This window comes from Aegilops tauschii, chromosome 6 (genome assembly GCF_002575655.3).
Source record: "Aegilops tauschii subsp. strangulata cultivar AL8/78 chromosome 6, Aet v6.0, whole genome shotgun sequence".
NCBI classification, from domain to species: Eukaryota; Viridiplantae; Streptophyta; class Magnoliopsida; order Poales; family Poaceae; genus Aegilops; species Aegilops tauschii.
The window spans coordinates 88,901,360-88,919,377 of NC_053040.3; the positions used below are offsets into that span (position 1 = coordinate 88,901,360).

At 44.1% G+C, this 18,018-nt stretch overlaps 1 protein-coding gene across 1 annotated transcript in view; it reads right to left on the reverse strand.

The window, feature by feature from the left end:
• Positions 1-483: 483 nt before the first annotated feature.
• The window catches only part of LOC141025846 (probable beta-1,3-galactosyltransferase 14), an 83,971-nt gene continuing 66,436 nt past the window's right edge, over positions 484-18,018 (reverse strand). Inside the window, exon 2 of the mRNA XM_073501772.1 lies at positions 484-1,072. Within this exon, the coding sequence (XP_073357873.1) occupies positions 484-1,072 (589 nt within the window). The remainder of the gene's footprint in view (positions 1,073-18,018) is intronic.

Genomic DNA, 18,018 nt, shown 5'->3' on the forward strand with positions numbered 1-18,018 from the left:
TCTAAAAGAAACATATCTCAGGAAGCTCAGAACTTAACTATGAAAAAAATGCAGATATGAAAGTACTAGACCCAATCCAAAACAGTCAGCGCTAAACATAGAAAAACAAATTTAGGCCCTTACAGCAAATATTGCCTACTAGACCAATCCAAGTGAGCCCCACTACTTCTTTATATCCTATGATATGAAAGTACTAGATCCAATGCCTAAGAATTAGCAAGTCTGATGCCACAGCAGATAACTCACAATCAAACTCAAGGAGCAAACATAGAAACAAATGAATCCAATATCCATATGATCGACAGGGTGAACTTTCCATATGAATGAATGAATGAGCTAGCTATCGATCTTAAAATTCAAGTGACCAGCAATGACTTATGTTACTGACTAAGAATTATAATAGCCACAGGATGATTTGAATACGCCGCAGTCAAAATCTAGATCACAGAAATGGACAAACGGAATGTTAGGCAACCGACCAGATCAACAGTTCAGCACTAAAGCTAGATCTCGAGCAACACAAGCGAACATGAACCAGGAAGCTGTGGTACCAGCGACAACTAACCGCAGGAGACCCTGCCGATCGGAGGGGAGCCACGTCCGCCTGAGCGCGCGGCAGCGGCCGACGGAGCCGAACCCGGTGAAGATCCCGACGAAGGCCATGACCTTGTGCCTGCCACGCGATCCGGTGGCGAGGCCCGCCGGGAGGTCGGTGGCGCCGCCCGCGGCATCCCCGGGGCGCCGGTCCCAGGCGACGGAGACGGAGAGCGGGTGCGAGGAGTCCGGGCAGCGGCCCCGCGGGGCCTCGGCGGGCGCCCGGGAGAGGGAGACCGCGGCGGCGAGGAACCTGGCGAGGCCGAAGAGGAGGCAGGCCGCGGAGACGGCCGGCGAGGAGAGGAGGCGGCGGAGCGAGGAGCGGCGGGGGCGGCGGTGGGTGTGGATCTGGTGGGCGTCGGGGAGGGGAGAGAGGGAGAGAAGAGATAACGGGCGGGGGGAGAGAGGGAGAGAAGAGATAACGCGCGGTGGGTGTGGATCTGGTTTGCCGTCCGCTGTTTTGTCTCTTTGCCGTCTGCTAGCAGACGTCAAAGAGGGGGCGTTTTTTTTTTCGTAAACGGCTCGTTAGTGGGGGGCCACCTCTCTCTTTGCCGTCCTCCAGCTGACGGCAAAGATTCTTTGCCGTCGGCCAGCTGACGGCAAAGATTCTTTGCCGTCCGCCAGCTGACGGCAAAGAAGTGACTGATGGCAAAGGCCTGTTTTGCCGTCTGCCATTTCTTTGCCGTCTGCTTTTGGGTAGCTGATGGCAAAGACCTTCTTTGCCATCCGCTAGCAGACGGCAAAGAGCCAGCAGATGGCAAATTAGCTGATTCCAGTAGTGGGTGTTCCGTTATGGTGGATGCCACGTGTCGGTCACCCTTGACGAAAGCACTTCTGTGACGCGCGATTTATCGTCATGGAAGTGGACACTTCCGCGATGATAATTTTGGTAATGTCATGGAACACTTCTACGACAGCACAGGTATGATGATTCTGTCATAAAATCGTCATGGATGTACATGCATGACAAAAAACGCGACCTACTGTGACAAACACGTATCATCACGGAAGTGTATTTTTTTTTGTAGTGATGGTTTAGTTGATATGGATCACGTGATCACTTAGAGGATTAGGGGGATATCTATCTAAGAGGGAGTTCGTAAGTAATATGATTAACTGAACTTAAATTTATCATGAACTTAGTACCTGATATTATCTTGCTTGTCTATGTTGATTGTAGACAGATGGCCCGTGTTGTTGTTCCGTTGAATTTTAATGCGTTCCTTGAGAAAGCAAAGTTGAAAGATGATGGTAGCAATTACACGGACTGGGTCCGTAACTTGAGGATTATCCTCATTGCTGCACAGAAGAATTACGTCCTGGAAGCACCACTGGGTGCCAGGCCTGCTGCCGATGCAACTGACGATGTTAAGAACGTCTGGCAGAGCAAAGCTGAGGACTACTCGATAGTTCAATGTGCCATGCTTTACGGCTTAGAACCGGGACTTCAACGACGTTTTGAACGTCATGGAGCATATGAGATGTTCCAGGAGTTGAAGTTAATATTTCAAGCAAATGCCCGAATTGAGAGATATGAAGTCTCCAATAAGTTCTACAGCTGCAAGATGGAGGAGAATAGTTCTGTCAGTGAGCATATACTCAAAAATGTCTGGGTATAATAATCACTTGTTTCAACTGGGAGTTAATCTTCTGGATGACAGCGTCATTGACAGAATTCTCCAATCACTGCCACCAAGCTACAAGAGCTTCGTGATGAACTATAACATGCAAGGGATGGATAAGATGATTCCAGAGCTCTTCGCAATGCTAAAGGCTAGGGAGGTAGAAATCAAGAAGGAGCATCAAGTGTTGATGGTCAATAAGACCACCAGTTTCAAGAAAAAGGGAAAAGGGAAGAAGAAGGGGAACTTCAAGAAGAACAGCAAGCAAGTTGCTGCTCAGGAGAAGAAACCCAAGTGTGGACCTAAGCCTGAGACTGAGTGCTTCTACTGCAAGCAGACTGGTCACTGGAAGCGGAACTGCCCCAAGTATTTGGCGGATAAGAAGGATGGCAAGGTGAACAAAGGTATATGTGATATACATGTTATTGATGTATACCTTACTAATGCTCGCAGTAGCACCTGGGTATTTGATACTGGTTCTATTGCTAATATTTGCAACTCGAAACAGGGGCTATGGATTAAGCGAAGATTGGCTAAGGACGAGGTGACGATGCGCGTGGGAAATGGTTCCAAAGTCGATGTGATCGCGGTCGGCACGCTACCTCTACATCTACCTTCGGGATTAGTTTTAGACCTAAATAATTGTTATTTGGTGCCAACGTTAAGGATGAACATTATATCTGGATCTTGTTTGATGCGAGACGGTTATTCATTTAAATCAGAGAATAATGGTTGTTCTATTTATATGAATAATATCTTTTATGGTCATGCACCCTTAAAGAGTGGTCTATTTTTGTTGAATCTCGATAGTAGTGATACACATATTCATAATATTGAAGCCAAAAGATGCAGAGTTGATAATGATAGTGCAACTTATTTGTGGCACTGTCGTTTAGGTCATATCAGTGTAAAGCGCATGAAGAAACTCCATACTGATGGACTTTTGGAACCACTTGATTATGAATCACTTGGTACTTGCGAACCGTGCCTCATGGGCAAGATGACTAAAATGCCGTTCTCCAGAACTATGGAGAGAGCAACAGATTTGTTGGAAATCATACATACAGATGTATGTGGTCCGATGAATGTTGAGGCTCATGGTGGATATCGTTATTTTCTCACCTTCACAGATGATTTAAGCAGATATTGGTATATCTACTTAATGAAACATAAGTCTGAAACATTTGAAAAGTTCAAAGAATTTCATAGTGAAGTTGAAAATCATCGTAACAAGAAAATAAAGTTTCTATGATCTGATCGTGGAGGAGAATATTTGAGTTATGAGTTTGGTCTTCATTTGAAACACTGTGGAATAGTTTCGCCACTCACGCCACCCGGAACACCACGGCGTAATAGTGTGTCCGAACGTCGTAATCGTGCTCTACTAGATATGGTGCGATCTATGATGTCTCTTACTGATTTACCGCTATCGTTTTTGGGTTATGCTTTAGAGACGGCTGCATTCACGTTAAATAGGGCACCATCAAAATCCGTTGAGACGACGCCTTATGAACTGTGGTTTGGCAAGAAACCAAAGTTGTCGTTTCTTAAAGTTTGGGGCTGCGATGCTTATGTGAAAAAGCTTCAACCTGATAAGCTCGAACCCAAATTGGAGAAATGTGTCTTCATAGGATACCCAAAGGAAACTGTTGGGTACACCTTCTATCACAGATCCGAAGGCAAGACTTTTGTTGCTAAATTCAGAATCTTTCTGGAGAAGGACTTTCTCTCGAAAGAAGTGAGTGGGAGGAAAGTAGAACTTGATGAGGTAATTGTACCTGCTCCCTTATTGGAAAGTAGTTCATCGCAGAAACTGGTTTCTACGACGCCTACACCAATTAGTGAGGAAGTTAATGATGATGATCATGGAACTTCAGATCAAGTTGTTACTGAACCTCGTAGGTCAACCAGAGTAAGATCCGCACCAGAGTGGTACGGTAATCCTGTTCTGGAGGTTATGCTACTAGACCATGACGAACCTACGAACTATGAAGAAGCGATGGTGAGCCCAGATTCCGCGAAATGGCTTGAGGCCATGAAATCTGAGATGGGATCCATGTATGAGAACAAAGTGTGGACTTTGGTTGACTTGCCCAATGATCGGCAAGCAATTGAGAATAAATGGATCTTCAAGAAGAGACTGACGCTGGCAGTAATGTTACTGTCTATAAAGCTCGACTTGTTGCAAAAGGTTTTCGACAAGTTCAAGGGATTGACTATGATGAGACCTTCTCACCCGTAGCGATGCTTAAGTCTGTCCGAATCATGTTAGCAATTGCCGCATTTTATGATTATGAAATTTGGCAAATGGATGTCAAAACTGCATTCCTGAATGGATTTCTGGAAGAAGAGTTGTATATGATGCAACCGGAAGGTTTTGTCGATCCAAAGGGAGCTAACAAAGTGTGCAAGCTCCAGCGATCTATTTATGGACTAGTGCAAGCCTCTCGGAGTTGGAATAAATGCTTTGATAGTGTGATCAAAGCATTTGGTTTTGTACGGACTTTTGGAGAAGCCTGTATTTACAAGAAAGTGAGTGGGAGCTCTATAGCATTTCTAATATTATATGTGGATGACATATTGCTGATTGGAAATGATATATAATTTCTGAATAGCATAAAGGGATACTTGAATAAGAGTTTTTCAATGAAAGACCTCGGTGAAGCTGCGTATATATTGGGCATCAAGATCTATAGAGATAGATCAAGAAGCTTAATTGGACTTTCACAAAGCACATACCTTGACAAAGTTTTGAAGAAGTTGAAAATGTATCAAGCAAAGAAAGGGTTCTTGCCTGTGTTACAAGGTGTGAAGTTGAGTAAGACTCAATGCCCGACCACTGCAGAAGATAGAGAGAAGATGAAAGATGTTCCCTATGCTTCAGCCATAGGCTCTATCATGTATGCAATGTTGTGTACCAGACCTGATGTGTGCCTTGCTATAAGTTTAGCAGGGAGGTACCAAAGTAATCCAGGAGTGGATCACTGGACAGCGGTCAAGAACATCCTGAAATACCTGAAAAGGACTAAGGATATGTTTCTCGTTTATGTAGGTGACAAAGAGCTCATCGTAAATGGTTACGTTGATGCAAGCTTTGACACTAATTCGGACGATTCTAAATCGCAAACCGGATATGTGTTTACATTGAACGATGGAGCTGTCAGTTGGTGCAGTTCTAAACAAAGCGTCGTGGCGGGATCTACATGTGAAGCGGAGTACATAGCTGCTTCGGAAGCAGCAAATGACGGAGTCTAGATGAAGGAGTTCATATCCGATCTAGGTGTCATACCTAGTGCATCAGGTCCAATGAATTTTTTTTGTCACAATACTAGTGCAATTGCCTTGGCGAAGGAATCCAGATTTCACAAGAGAACCAAGCACATCAAGAGACGCTTCAATTCCATCCGGGATTTAGTCCAGGTGGGAGACATAGAAATTTGCAAGATACATACGGATCTGAATGTTGTAGACCCGTTGACTAAGCCTCTTCCATGAGCAAAACATGATCAGCACCAAGGCTCCATGCACTACAAAAAAAATACACTTCCGTGATGATACGTGTTTGTCTCAGTAGGTCGCGTTTTCTGTCATGCATGTACATCCATGATAAATTTATGACAGAATCAAGATAGTCATACCTGTGCTGTCGTAGAAGTGTTCCATGACATTGCCAAAATTATCATCACGGAAGTGTCCACTTCCATGACGATAAATCGCGTGTCACAGAAGTGCTTTCGTCAAGGGTGACCGACACGTGGCATCCACCGTAACGGAACGCCGTTAAGCTATCGGGTCAGATTTTGGATCTGATAACCCGTTAACAGCCACGACCAATGCCGATTTTCCACGTGTAAAATTCTCATTGGCTGACGGATCCACGCGTCAGCTCCGCGTTGGCACAGGTGTCACTCATCCAATGGTCGAGATGGGCCTATGATATGTTGACACGTGGACCGGCCCAAAAGTGGCCCACAAAGTTTAAATGGGTCGGCCCAACCGAAGGCCCATAAGATTTAGCGGACCATAATGGGCCGGCCCAGCTAAAGGCCCACAAAATTTAGCGGACCATAATGGGCCGGCCCAGCTAAAGGCCCACACGATTTTGCAGACCATAATGGGCCGGCCCAGCTAAAGGCCCACAAGATTTTGCGGACCACAATGGGCCGGCCCAGCTAAAGGCCCACAAGATTCTGCAGACCATAATGGGCCGGCCCAGCTAAAGGCCCAACATTCTCTATCAAATCGGCCCGTCAACGGCCTGTCCTAAACTTGTCATCAACGCGGCCCATGGTCACTTCTAGCCCGTTAACAGTCCGCTAAGTAATTGGGCCGAATTACGGCCCGGTGTATTTCCGGCCTGTTAAAGGTCCGGCTTCATTTGGGCCCATTTACAGGCCATCAAAACTTTCGGCCCATAAACGACCGTGAAGGATTTGGGTCATATTCGGCCATGTCTGACATTCGGCCTGTTAGAGGCCCACTATAGCTTTGGGCCACTTTCGGCCTGTTGTCATTTTCGGCCTGTTAACACCGGACGTAAACCATGGGCCATATGTGGCCCAACGTCATATCGGGCCCATTAACGGCCCATATAAAAATGACGATAATCTAGCCCGACCAAAGTTCCGGCCTGTTAAAGGCTCGTGTATTAGGTCGACGCATTTACGGCCCGTCCGAATTTTGGCCTGTCAAAGATCCGCGTCGTAAATGGGCCACCATTTCGGCCTGCTAAGTCCAGTGGGTTATTTGGCACAATCAGGGCCCAATCTCACTTTCGGTCTATTAAAGGCCCATGTTTTTTATGGGCTCGAGATATTTACACCTGTAAACGGCCTATTTTTACTAAGGGCCCAAATTATGTTAAGGCCTGTTAAAGGCCCACTATGGGCACGGGCCTACCAGAAAAATATGAAAGCTTATGCTGATTTAGGCCCAGATATTTTTAGTGGGCTACATGCCAATTTCGGCCCGTAATCGTTTTTAGCCCAATTGGAATGTGCCCGACGAATGTTGGCATGTTGGGCTCCTACGAAGCTTTCGGCTGAATACATTACTAAGATAAACCTACACTATACAAAAATAGCGTCGTAATTACTGCAGCCTGAGGCAGCATCATAAATGTTGTATCACAACAAAATAAATTCCAACCATACAACAAAAGGCCTGTTGGCATAAAGTTTACAGTCCTTCCAGATAAAAGCACCATCAGATGTATAGAAGCACAGATCATTTGACCTGAGTGCTAATGTTTCAGGCTGTAGAATCTGATGGAGCAGCACGACCTCCAATTTTTTCCGCCATTGCTCTTGAACAACAAAGCGAATGTCTGATAGTCTGGTTTCAAAACCATTCATATCTTGACGACATTTCTCAACCACTATTCTTGTTTCCGAAACAACGTCCATTAGGGATTGGACTTGTGTCTGGAGCACAGATATATCACTCTGTCTAGCCGGAAGATTTTGTTCAGTAGGCGATTTGGACGAGGTTACCTTGACAACCAACCCAGAATTACGCAGGAAGGTGCTTTTTGCACTGTTAGTGGAGAGATACTGACGCACTGCAGCAAGAGGTGACATTGTGCCTGTAGTAGCCTCGTCACCTTCAGGTGGTTGTGGCTGTTCAATCATTTGTTCCATAGCTTCCTGAAAGTTTGAACTTGCAGATTAGTGTACCAGATAAGTTACTAATGAGACAAAAACAAACAAAGTAGGTTAAACGTTTATACATAACTTATTTTGGTGAACTACTGTAATACATTAGCATGTATTGTAGTACCAACTACATAATAAAATCACTTTCGGCACATGTGTCCATGTAGCATGCCTACTGTATTGTCTATTTCCTCACATTCGTTGACATCTAAGGATAAAGAGACATGGTTTAAAGTAGGATGAACATAGTATGACATCATTCATATCATGGGCAAACAGGTATAAAACAAACAGGCTATTTTATCATTGTGTGCGCACATGAACATAACAACTAGATTACAGATCAAGACCAAAAGAATATCCTTCATCTCTTTTAAACCATGTAAGGTGAAATGATACGTTAAGACAACTGTGAATAAAAGTAAACAGAGTAACTGACATTGGCTGCAAACGAAGTAGTTAAATGAACACATCACAGTACCAATCAGTTCAAGGCAGGAGGAGTAAGGACTTACAACAGCGGCTTGAACTGGTGTGCTCATGCCCTTCATCTTGCTGGTGTGGCAATCCTTGAAGATTTTCACTGCATTGGGTTCAGGTTCTTTTTGGTCCGCACGGGCTTTCCTCTGTATTTGGAACAAGTCAATATAGATACGATAATATGGCACAAAAAAAGAAGGAAGTAGCAGCTATTTAGAAGAGCCTCGCAGTGTGCAATATAGCTACGAGATCATGTTGTCTGTTGGAATTTCACTTTAGAACGGTTGGTTTTGTTCTTCAAACAGTTAGCCTAGAAGAAGATACACTTGTAAGGCACATACATAAATACAAGTTCAATATGTGGTCTGATCAAATACATATAGCCTACCTGATACTTTGGATCAGATCAGTGTTTAACGAGGGATGTCCAGTCTTCATCTGTAATATATTCCACTGGAGATGTTTGGGCGATTTCATTGTTAGCCTTGCCTTCAAAGTGAGATTTTCTAAGGTGGTACCGATACTGTCGCAGAGCAGACTGAAAAACATGAGTGCATGCTTGTTTAGTTGCATCATCTTTTGGATCCAACTTGAACCTCATCTGTTGAAAAAAGAATGTGAGTCTTATTAGGAGGAAGCTAGAAAGTATGGGATAGAGCAAGACAATATTACTAATTGCGATGAATAACATTACTTACGGATAAATGGTCAAGGAAGGTGTTAAACTGGCTATTGTCTTTCACATTCCTATACTGGATCCACGTTGGGAGGATACGTGCATGACACCTAACGGCAACGGCTGCCTCTGATACTAACTTGGCTAACTCTGTAGCATCACGTGGCCTTTTTAAACCTGCCTCAAAATGGATCTCCATTCTTCCTCCTTTAGATTTTGTTAATCTGTCAAGCATTATCCCTGATGTCTGTTTCCGCTTGCGCCTTGGTGCTAGTTCAACAACGAATATGGAAAGTGTTAGTGTACATCAAACTGTGAGAGTACATATAAAGGAGCATGCAACTGCAACTTGACTCGGTCAGGTACCGTCTTGGTGTTGATGCTCATGAGGTTCATCTGATCTTGCCAAGTCCTGTTGTGTCAGCAGTGCTTCGGAAGTAGTGTTAGGTGTGAAGGCAGCTTGGGAACTGGCCAGTTCCAGAGCAAACGAACGAGTAACTGGTTGAGATGCTGGTACAGTTGAAGCGGATGCTGCAGCTGGTGGAGCAGGTGATACTGTGTTTGTAGATTTAGCCGGTGGACTTGGAACTTCTACTGCACTATAAGTACCAGCAGAATCTCGACGAGAGAACCTTTTCCGTTTCACCCGACGAGTAACAGCACTCCCTACTATATTATTTTCCTTGCTCTTTTTTGACTTTGCCAGGTCAAGTTGTACCCACAACACAAAAGAATAAAATCACTCTTCAGAACTCATTGATGCATGATACAGACAAGCAATACTTTGATGTAAGACAACCGTATGAGGATGGAATATGTAAGAAAAACAGGACGACATGACATATTCACAGCTACGATGTGCAAACTAAGCAGAAGGATTTTCAAGAAAATAGAAGTAATGCAAGCTAGACACCATATGAAAGATGCAACCAATATTACTCTGCCAAGTTAAAAGTGTCTTGTCATAAGTGGCAATTCAAAAAATTAGAAGCAGTACAACGTAGAAATCAATGCAAGATGCAACCACTATCAAACTGCCATGTTAAAAGCGTCCAATCATGAGTGACTGATGCGGGATACACAACAGCAGTACTTTGATGTAAGAACATGGTATGATAGATAGATGCAGTGTATTCTAGACACAGAAAGCCATGTCATATGCACATGTATAACGTATGAACTCAGCACGTGCAACTTAATCAAAATAGAAGAAATACTGGCTAGACAACATATGCAACATGAAACCAATTATCACACTGTCAACTTAGAGCAAGCACCTGCGATGGTGGAGTATGGGAGATGAACTCATCATGTAGACTTGGGACTTCAACTTCATTAGCAGTAGCAGTGGCAAATCTAGAGAGTCTTTGTTTGCGTCGGTCCGGAGGACCACCGACATCCCCTAACTTACTCTTTTCCTTCCTTTTTTCTGATATTGCCTTATGAAGTCAAAACCACAAGAAGATGAATAAAATTAGCTCTGCATAACTGGTTGATGCATGATACAGACGAACACTACTTTGATGGAATATATACAAAAAAGACAGCATTTCATATTCACACGTATGATAGGAGGATGGAATATGTATGAAAAAACAGTAAGCGGAAGGCATTTCAACAAAATTAGAAGAAATGAAAGCTAGGCACCATATGAACATGCAACCAATATCACTCTATCAGGTAAAAAGTGTCTCGTCGTAAGTGCCATTTCAAGAAATTAGAAGCTGTACAAGCTAGAAGACAATGCAAGATGCAACCTACATCACAGTCCCAAGTTAAATGTGTCTTATGGGTAAGTGATCGTTGCAGGTATAAGTTGTAAGCTACGCAGATGCAATTCAACATAATCAGAAGCAATACAAACTAGACATCATACGGAAAACGCAACCACGTATAACAGTTCCAAGTAAGAGCAAGCACCTGTGATGGTGGAGTAGGGGAGATGTCCTCATCATGTACACGTATGTTCTAGAAACAGGAACACGTGTCATATTCACAGGCATTATGTGTAAAGTAAGCAGATGCAATTCAAGTTAGAAGCAACACAAGCTAGACATCATACGCAACATGCAACCACATATAATAGTGTCAAGTTAGAGCAAGCACCTGTGATGGTGGAGTAGGGGAGATGTGCTCATCATCTACACAGCTACGTTGACTGTCCAGCCTTGTGTTGTCTTGTGAATCTTGTTGGGAGGATGGCAGAGTAGAATCTATAGAGACCCCCTATTTGAGTTACTCCGAAGGACCACCATCATCCACTGCCGGACTAATTTCCTTCAGCTGTAATGATTTTGCATTGTGAAGTCAAACCGATAAGAAAAACGAATAAAATTCGCTCTTCAGAACTCATTCATGCATGATACTGACGAACACTACTCGGATGGAAGGCAAACACATGATGCGAGGATGGAATATGTATGAAAAACAGGATGGTGTGACATATTCACACCTATGATGTGGTAACTAAGCAGAAGGCATTTCAACAAATTAGAAGCACTGCAAGCTAGACACCATATGAAAGATGCAACCAATATCACTCTGCCAAGTTCAAACTGTATGGCGTTTCAACAAATTAGAAGCAGTACATGCTAGAAATCATATGCAAGACACAACCAATATCACAGTGGTGACTTAAAGGTGCCTTATCATAAGTGACTGATGCGGGATATGCAAGAATAGTAGTCTGATGTAGAAACAGGAACACATGTCATATTCACAGGCATTATGTATAAAGTAAGCAGATGCAATTCAACAAAGTTAGAAGCAATACAAGCTAGACATCATACGCAACATGCAACCACATATAATAGTGCCAAGTTAGAGCAAGCACTTGTGATGGTGGAGTAGGGGAGATGTGCTCATCATCTACACAGCTACGTTGACTGTCTAGCCTTGCGTTGTCTTGCGAATCTTGTTGGGAGGATGGCGGAGTAGAATCTGTAGAGAACCTCCATTTCAGTTGCTCGGAAGGACCACCATCATCCAATGCCTTGCCAATTTCCTTCAGCTTTATTGATTTTGCATTGTGAGGTCATACCGACAAGAAAAAGGAATATCATTCTCTCTTCAGAACTCATTCATGCATGATACTGACGAACACTACTCTGATGAAAGGCAAAGTCATGATACAAGGATGGAATATGTACGAAAAAATGGACGGCTTGACATATTCACACCTATGATGTGGTAACTAAGCAGAAGGCACTTCAACAAATTAGAAACACTGCAAGACACCATATGGAAGGTGCAATCAATATCACTCTGCCAAGTTAAAACTGTCTCGTCATAGGTGGCGTTCATCAAACTAGAAGCAACACATGCTAGAAATCATATTCAAGACGCAAACCAATATCACACTACCAACTTAAAGGTGTCCCATCATAAGTGACTGATGCAGGATACACAAGAAGAGTAGTTTCATGTAAGAACATGGTGTGATAGACAGATATAGTATGTACCAAAAACAGGAAAGCGTGTCATATTCACATGTATCATGTGTAAGCTAAGCAGATGCAGTTTACACTAATTAGGAGCAATACGAGCTAGGCACCATATGCAACATGCAACCAGATATCACACTGCCAAGTTAGAGCAAGCACCTTGGATGGTGCAGTAGGGGAGCGGAGACTTGGACCTTGTAATGCACTATCAGTACAAGGAGAATCGGTACAGATGCTCCGTTTATGTTGCTGCAGAGGACCACCATCATCGCCTTCCTTACTCTTTTCCTTCCTCTTTCTTGATTTTGCCTTGTCAAGTCAAACCCACAAGAAAAAGGAATAAAATTTGCTCTTCGGAACTCATTGATGCATGATACTGACGAACACTACTTTCATGTAAGGCAGCCGCATGATAGGAGGATGGAATATGTATGAAAAACAGGACGGCGTGACATATTGACATGTATGATGTATAAAGTGTAAACTAAGCACAAGGTGCTTGAACTTGTTAGAATCGATGCAAGCTGGAAACCATATGAAAGATGAAACCAATATCACTCTGCCAAATTAAAAGGGTGCCCTAACAAATGTATTTGACCAAACTAGAAATAATATGCAATATGCAACGAATAAAGGTGACTCATCGTAAGTGATTGATGCAGGATACAGAAGAGAGGTAGTTTCATGTAAGAACAAGGTTAACACATAGATGTAGTGTGTACCAAAAATAGGAAGGCATGTCATATTCACAGGTATAGTGTGTAAACTAAGCAGATGCAATTTACCCTAATTAGAAGCATTACAAGCTAGACACCGTATGCAACATGCAACCACATATCACACTGCGAAGTTAGAGCAAGCACCTGTGATGGTGGTGTAGGGGAAGTGCGGTCTTCAGGTACAGAGCTACGTTCAATATCTTCATTCAGGCTTGTTGTTTCTTGAGAATCATGTGGAGAGGATGAAATTGCATTCTTTATAAGAGTATTGCGTCTCATATTAACCCACGCGCGTGACTGTCTCATCATAAGCGATAGACGCAGGATACACAAGAACAGTAGTTTGATGTAAGAACATGGTGTGATAGGCAGATGTAGTATGTACCAAAAACAGGAAGGTGTGTCATATTCACATGTATAATGTGTAAGCTAAGGAGATGCAATTTAACAAATTAGGAGCATTGATGAGGGATACACAAGAAAAGTAGTTTGATGTAAGAACATGGTTAATAGAAAGACGTAGTATGTACCAAAAACGGGAAGGCATGTCATATTCACAGGTATAATGTGTTAACTAAGCAGATGCAATTTACCCTAATTAGAAGCATTACAAGGTAGACACCATATGCAACATGCAACCACATATCACACCGCCAAGTAAGAGCAAGCACCTGCGATGGTGGTGTGGGGGAATTGCGGTGATCAACTAGAGAGCTACGTTGACTATCTTCATTTAGCCTTGGTGTTTCTTGAGAATGATGTGGGGAGGATGACACTGCACTCTTTAAACGAGTAGGGCGTCTCACAGTAACCCACTCGGGTGACTGTCTCATCATAAGTGATTGATGAGGGATACAAAAGAGCATTAGTTTGATGTACGAACATGGTTAATAGACATATGTAGTATGTATAAAAAACAGGAAGGCATGTCATTATCAAAGGTATAATGTGTAAAGTAAGCAGATGCAATTTAACCAAATTGGAAGCAATACAAGCTAGACACCATATGCAACATGCAACCACATTTGACAGCGCGAAGTTAAAGCAAGCACCTGGGATGGTTGTGTGTGGCAATTGAGATCATCAACTGCAGAGCTACGTTTATTGTCTCCAACTGCTGACACTGCACCCATTAGAGCGCTGAAACGCTTAGTGCTTATCTTCGAATTACACTGGAGCGACTTCTGTCTTTTCTTTTCTGCATTCATCAACACTGCGTCAGAGTCTGAAATACCCATGCATAAAAAAACAATAGTGTGAGTATGGGTGAAGTGTGTGCACAATTAGTACAGTGTAAAGGTAGCAGATAGCAGGTCGGTGAGAAATAAATGACGGGAGACATATGATAGCTCTACAACATGCATGGCACACTAAATTACTACAGGATTCTATGAAAATAACAGTCGACTGAAAGCAAATAGGTCAGTCCATTTTTTTTTGCACCGTCCGATGTACAAAGAACGAGCAGATCGCCTTCATCTACCTCCAGCCAGTCAGTGTTGACGATCTTCCTCGAAACGCCAGCGACCACCGGCCCAGTATTCCTCCCCTGCCTGCGCCCTCCCATCGACCTCACCGCACCGCCGTGCTTGGCACCGCCCCCCCCCCCGGCCATCCATTCAAGCCCCGCCGACCTCCAGATCGGGCGCAAGCAGCTCCTGCGCCCCACACCCCTATGATAGACACCGATGCGCCGCTTCCCTGGGGAACAGGCGGACTAGGTGCTCTACGCGCCTATGCGGGTGCTGCTTCTTTTAATTGCGGTTCGACTGACCCTGAATTGAAATCCAGGTGGGCTACTGACCTCTAGCAAAGGTGAATAGTAAAAGGGAGGAAACCTTGTGCATTTAGTATCACGAAGAAGATGCAGTAAGAAGCGCTCAACTAGTTTCTTTCGTGGGATGAATACGGTGTGAGCGGAGATGTAAGATTTGCATGAATAAGGGAAGAGGAGTACCTCTTTCTACTGGCAGTGTTGTGTCCTCCTTCTGTTTTTTCGACGATCTTTTTGTTGTTCGCCGGAAACCAGAAGTTGTGGAGGACGGTGCAGCCTTGGACGAACCCATGGCCAAGTTGTTGAGTGTGGTGCGGTGGCCGTCTGTCGGCGGCGGGGAAGCAGATCGAGGCGGGGAACGAAGGCGTAGCGGGAACACCTCCGGTGCCATGGACGGTTGCGACAGTGGAGCCGCAGCAGTGAGGCGCAGGACGGCGTGGTCGGAGTGGTTCTAGTACGGCGCACGTCGGCGTCGGTGTCGTGGAGGCAGCTCTGCCTCGGCTTCAGCTGCTAATTCCTTGAGGGCGTTGCGGTTGCGGTTGCGTTGGACGACGACGTCGGGGTACCGGCTCCGACGTGATGGAGGAGGGCGGCGGTGGATTGGCCGCTATGGGGTGGAGGACGGAGGAGGCTGGCGTTTCGCGGCTGGTGGAGAGGGCGTTTTCGCGCCCACGGAGTATGAATGGGGAAACGGAGGGAGGCGGGGAACTAAGGGGGAACAATGTTTCGGTTTGAGACGCGCTTGTTTGAAATTTGGGGAAAGTTACAAACTTTGCCCCCATCTAAAATTTCGGACATATTGCAGGTTGGGGGTAGGACAGTCATGTTAGGTGTCCCAAATGTGGGCGGGATAGTGAAAGTGCGTCATATCGACTAGAGGGGGGTGAATAGGCGATTTTTATAAATTCTTCAGTCAAAGTCTTCAAACACAGGATAACACAGGATGAAGACAAACAGACTGAGGAAATTGAACTGAGGAAATTGAGAAAGTCTTCAGTCAAAGTCTTCAAACACATATATGAACAATTGCACAACACAGGAATGAGGAAATGAAAGAGTTGAGGAAATGGAACTAGTTGGCTTGGTGAAGACAATGATTTGGTAGACCAGTTCCAACTGTTGTCTCAGTTGTACGTCTGGTTGGAGCGGCTAGGTATTTAAACCTGAGGACACCCAGTCCCGGACACACGGTCCTCACCGTATTCTCCTTGAACTAAGGTCACATAGACCTCGTCCAATCACTCTTGGTAAGTCTTCAGGTGACTTCCGAACCTTCACAAACTAGGTCACTCGGCGATCCACAATTTCCTCTTGGATGCTCTAGACCATGACGCCTAACCGCCTGGAAGAAGCACAGTCTTCAAAGGTAACAAGCGTCGGATCCAGGCAGGATCAATCTCTTCAGTGATGCTCAATCACTTTGGGTTTGTAGGTGTTTGGATTTGGGGTTTTTCCTCACTTGATGATTTTCACTCAAAGTCCTCGGAGGATGGGACACTCTCAAATGACAAGTGTCAGTTTCTCTCGGAGCAGCCAACCAGCTAGTGGTTGTAGGGGGCGGCTATTTATAGCCTAGGGAGCAGCCTGCATGATAAGACATAAATGCCCTTCAATGATATGACCGTTAGGTGGGTAGATATTTTGGGACAGCTGGCGCATAGCACAGCAATGGTCGGAAATTTGAGTATCAAATTCCTCAGGGCTATCATGTTCCTCACTATGTAGGCAATCCGCACTAGCGAATTCCTAACTCCTCAGTCAGAACAAATTCCTCAGAGACCAGGAGAACTTCGTCTCTGTCACTGAAGAATATGACTGAACTGTATGAGATTTCCAATGGCTTCACTCGAAGGGATTGGTAGGTGTAGGATTTTGAGTTGAGCATCACATGGAAATTTTTCCTTAGTATTTCCTCGACCCCCTTTGACAGTACGTGTTTCCTATGACTCAAGAAAGAGAAAATGAAACTACGAAAACAAAAGTCTTCACGCTTCATGTTCCTCAAAAGAATACCAAGTCTTCAAGGTCACACCAATTTCTTCACTTTCAAAGTCTTCAGAAAGTCTTCAGAAATCCAAAGTCTTCAGTCGAAGAACTTCATTTTTAGGGGTCGACTTTCACTGTAATTATCAAACTCCTCATAGACTTATAGATCTGTGTACACTCACAAACACATTAGTCCCTTAACCTATAAGTCTTCAATACACCAAAATCACTAAGGGGCATTAGATGCACTTACAATCTCCCCCTTTTTGGTGATTGATGACAATATAGGTTAAGTTTTCAACGGGGATAAACATATGAAGTGTAAATACTGATATTGAGGAATTTGATTGCAAGATATAGAAGAACTCCCCCTGAAGATGTGCATAGTGAGGAATTTGCTTCTGAAGCAATGCACACTTGAAGAGTTGAATCATGGAGATCTCCCCCTATATCTTGTAATTCATACACGCATTTGACATAATATATGAAGAATTTGAAATGCATGATGAAATATGGTGACTGATGTAATTCAGCATGCGTGCAATAACATTAACGAGGAATAAGCATGCAGAAGAAATAGCAAAAGTATCAGGTCACCATAGAGTTTAAGTTTACAACTCGATCCAGCAAAGTCTTCAAAAGAACGAGAGTTGCAACTTAGACAAAAAACGCCCATATAATAGACCCGCTTGAAGACTAACTCAAATTTCTCCCCCTTTGTCATCAAATGACCAAAAGGGTCGAAAATGAGGACTAACGCCCCTGAAGAATATCAAGGTGATGAAGGAGCGTCAGCGTTGTTGGGGTCGGTTGTTGGAGTAGGGCCTGCCGCAGTGTCGTCCATATCTTCATTTTCATCAGTGTCACGTGATGAAGAATAGGAGCTGGCCACCAAGGAAGGAACCTTGACCTTCTTGTACTTCTTCGGAGGAGGTGCAGCCCAGTCGAGATCGTCCTTGAGACCCATTGTCTTCAGATCTTCTTCACTATAGACTTGAGACAGAACAGCCCAGGTGCGGTTGAGGATTTCATGAAGGTAGTAGTGGTTTTTCTTCACTACATTGTGGGTA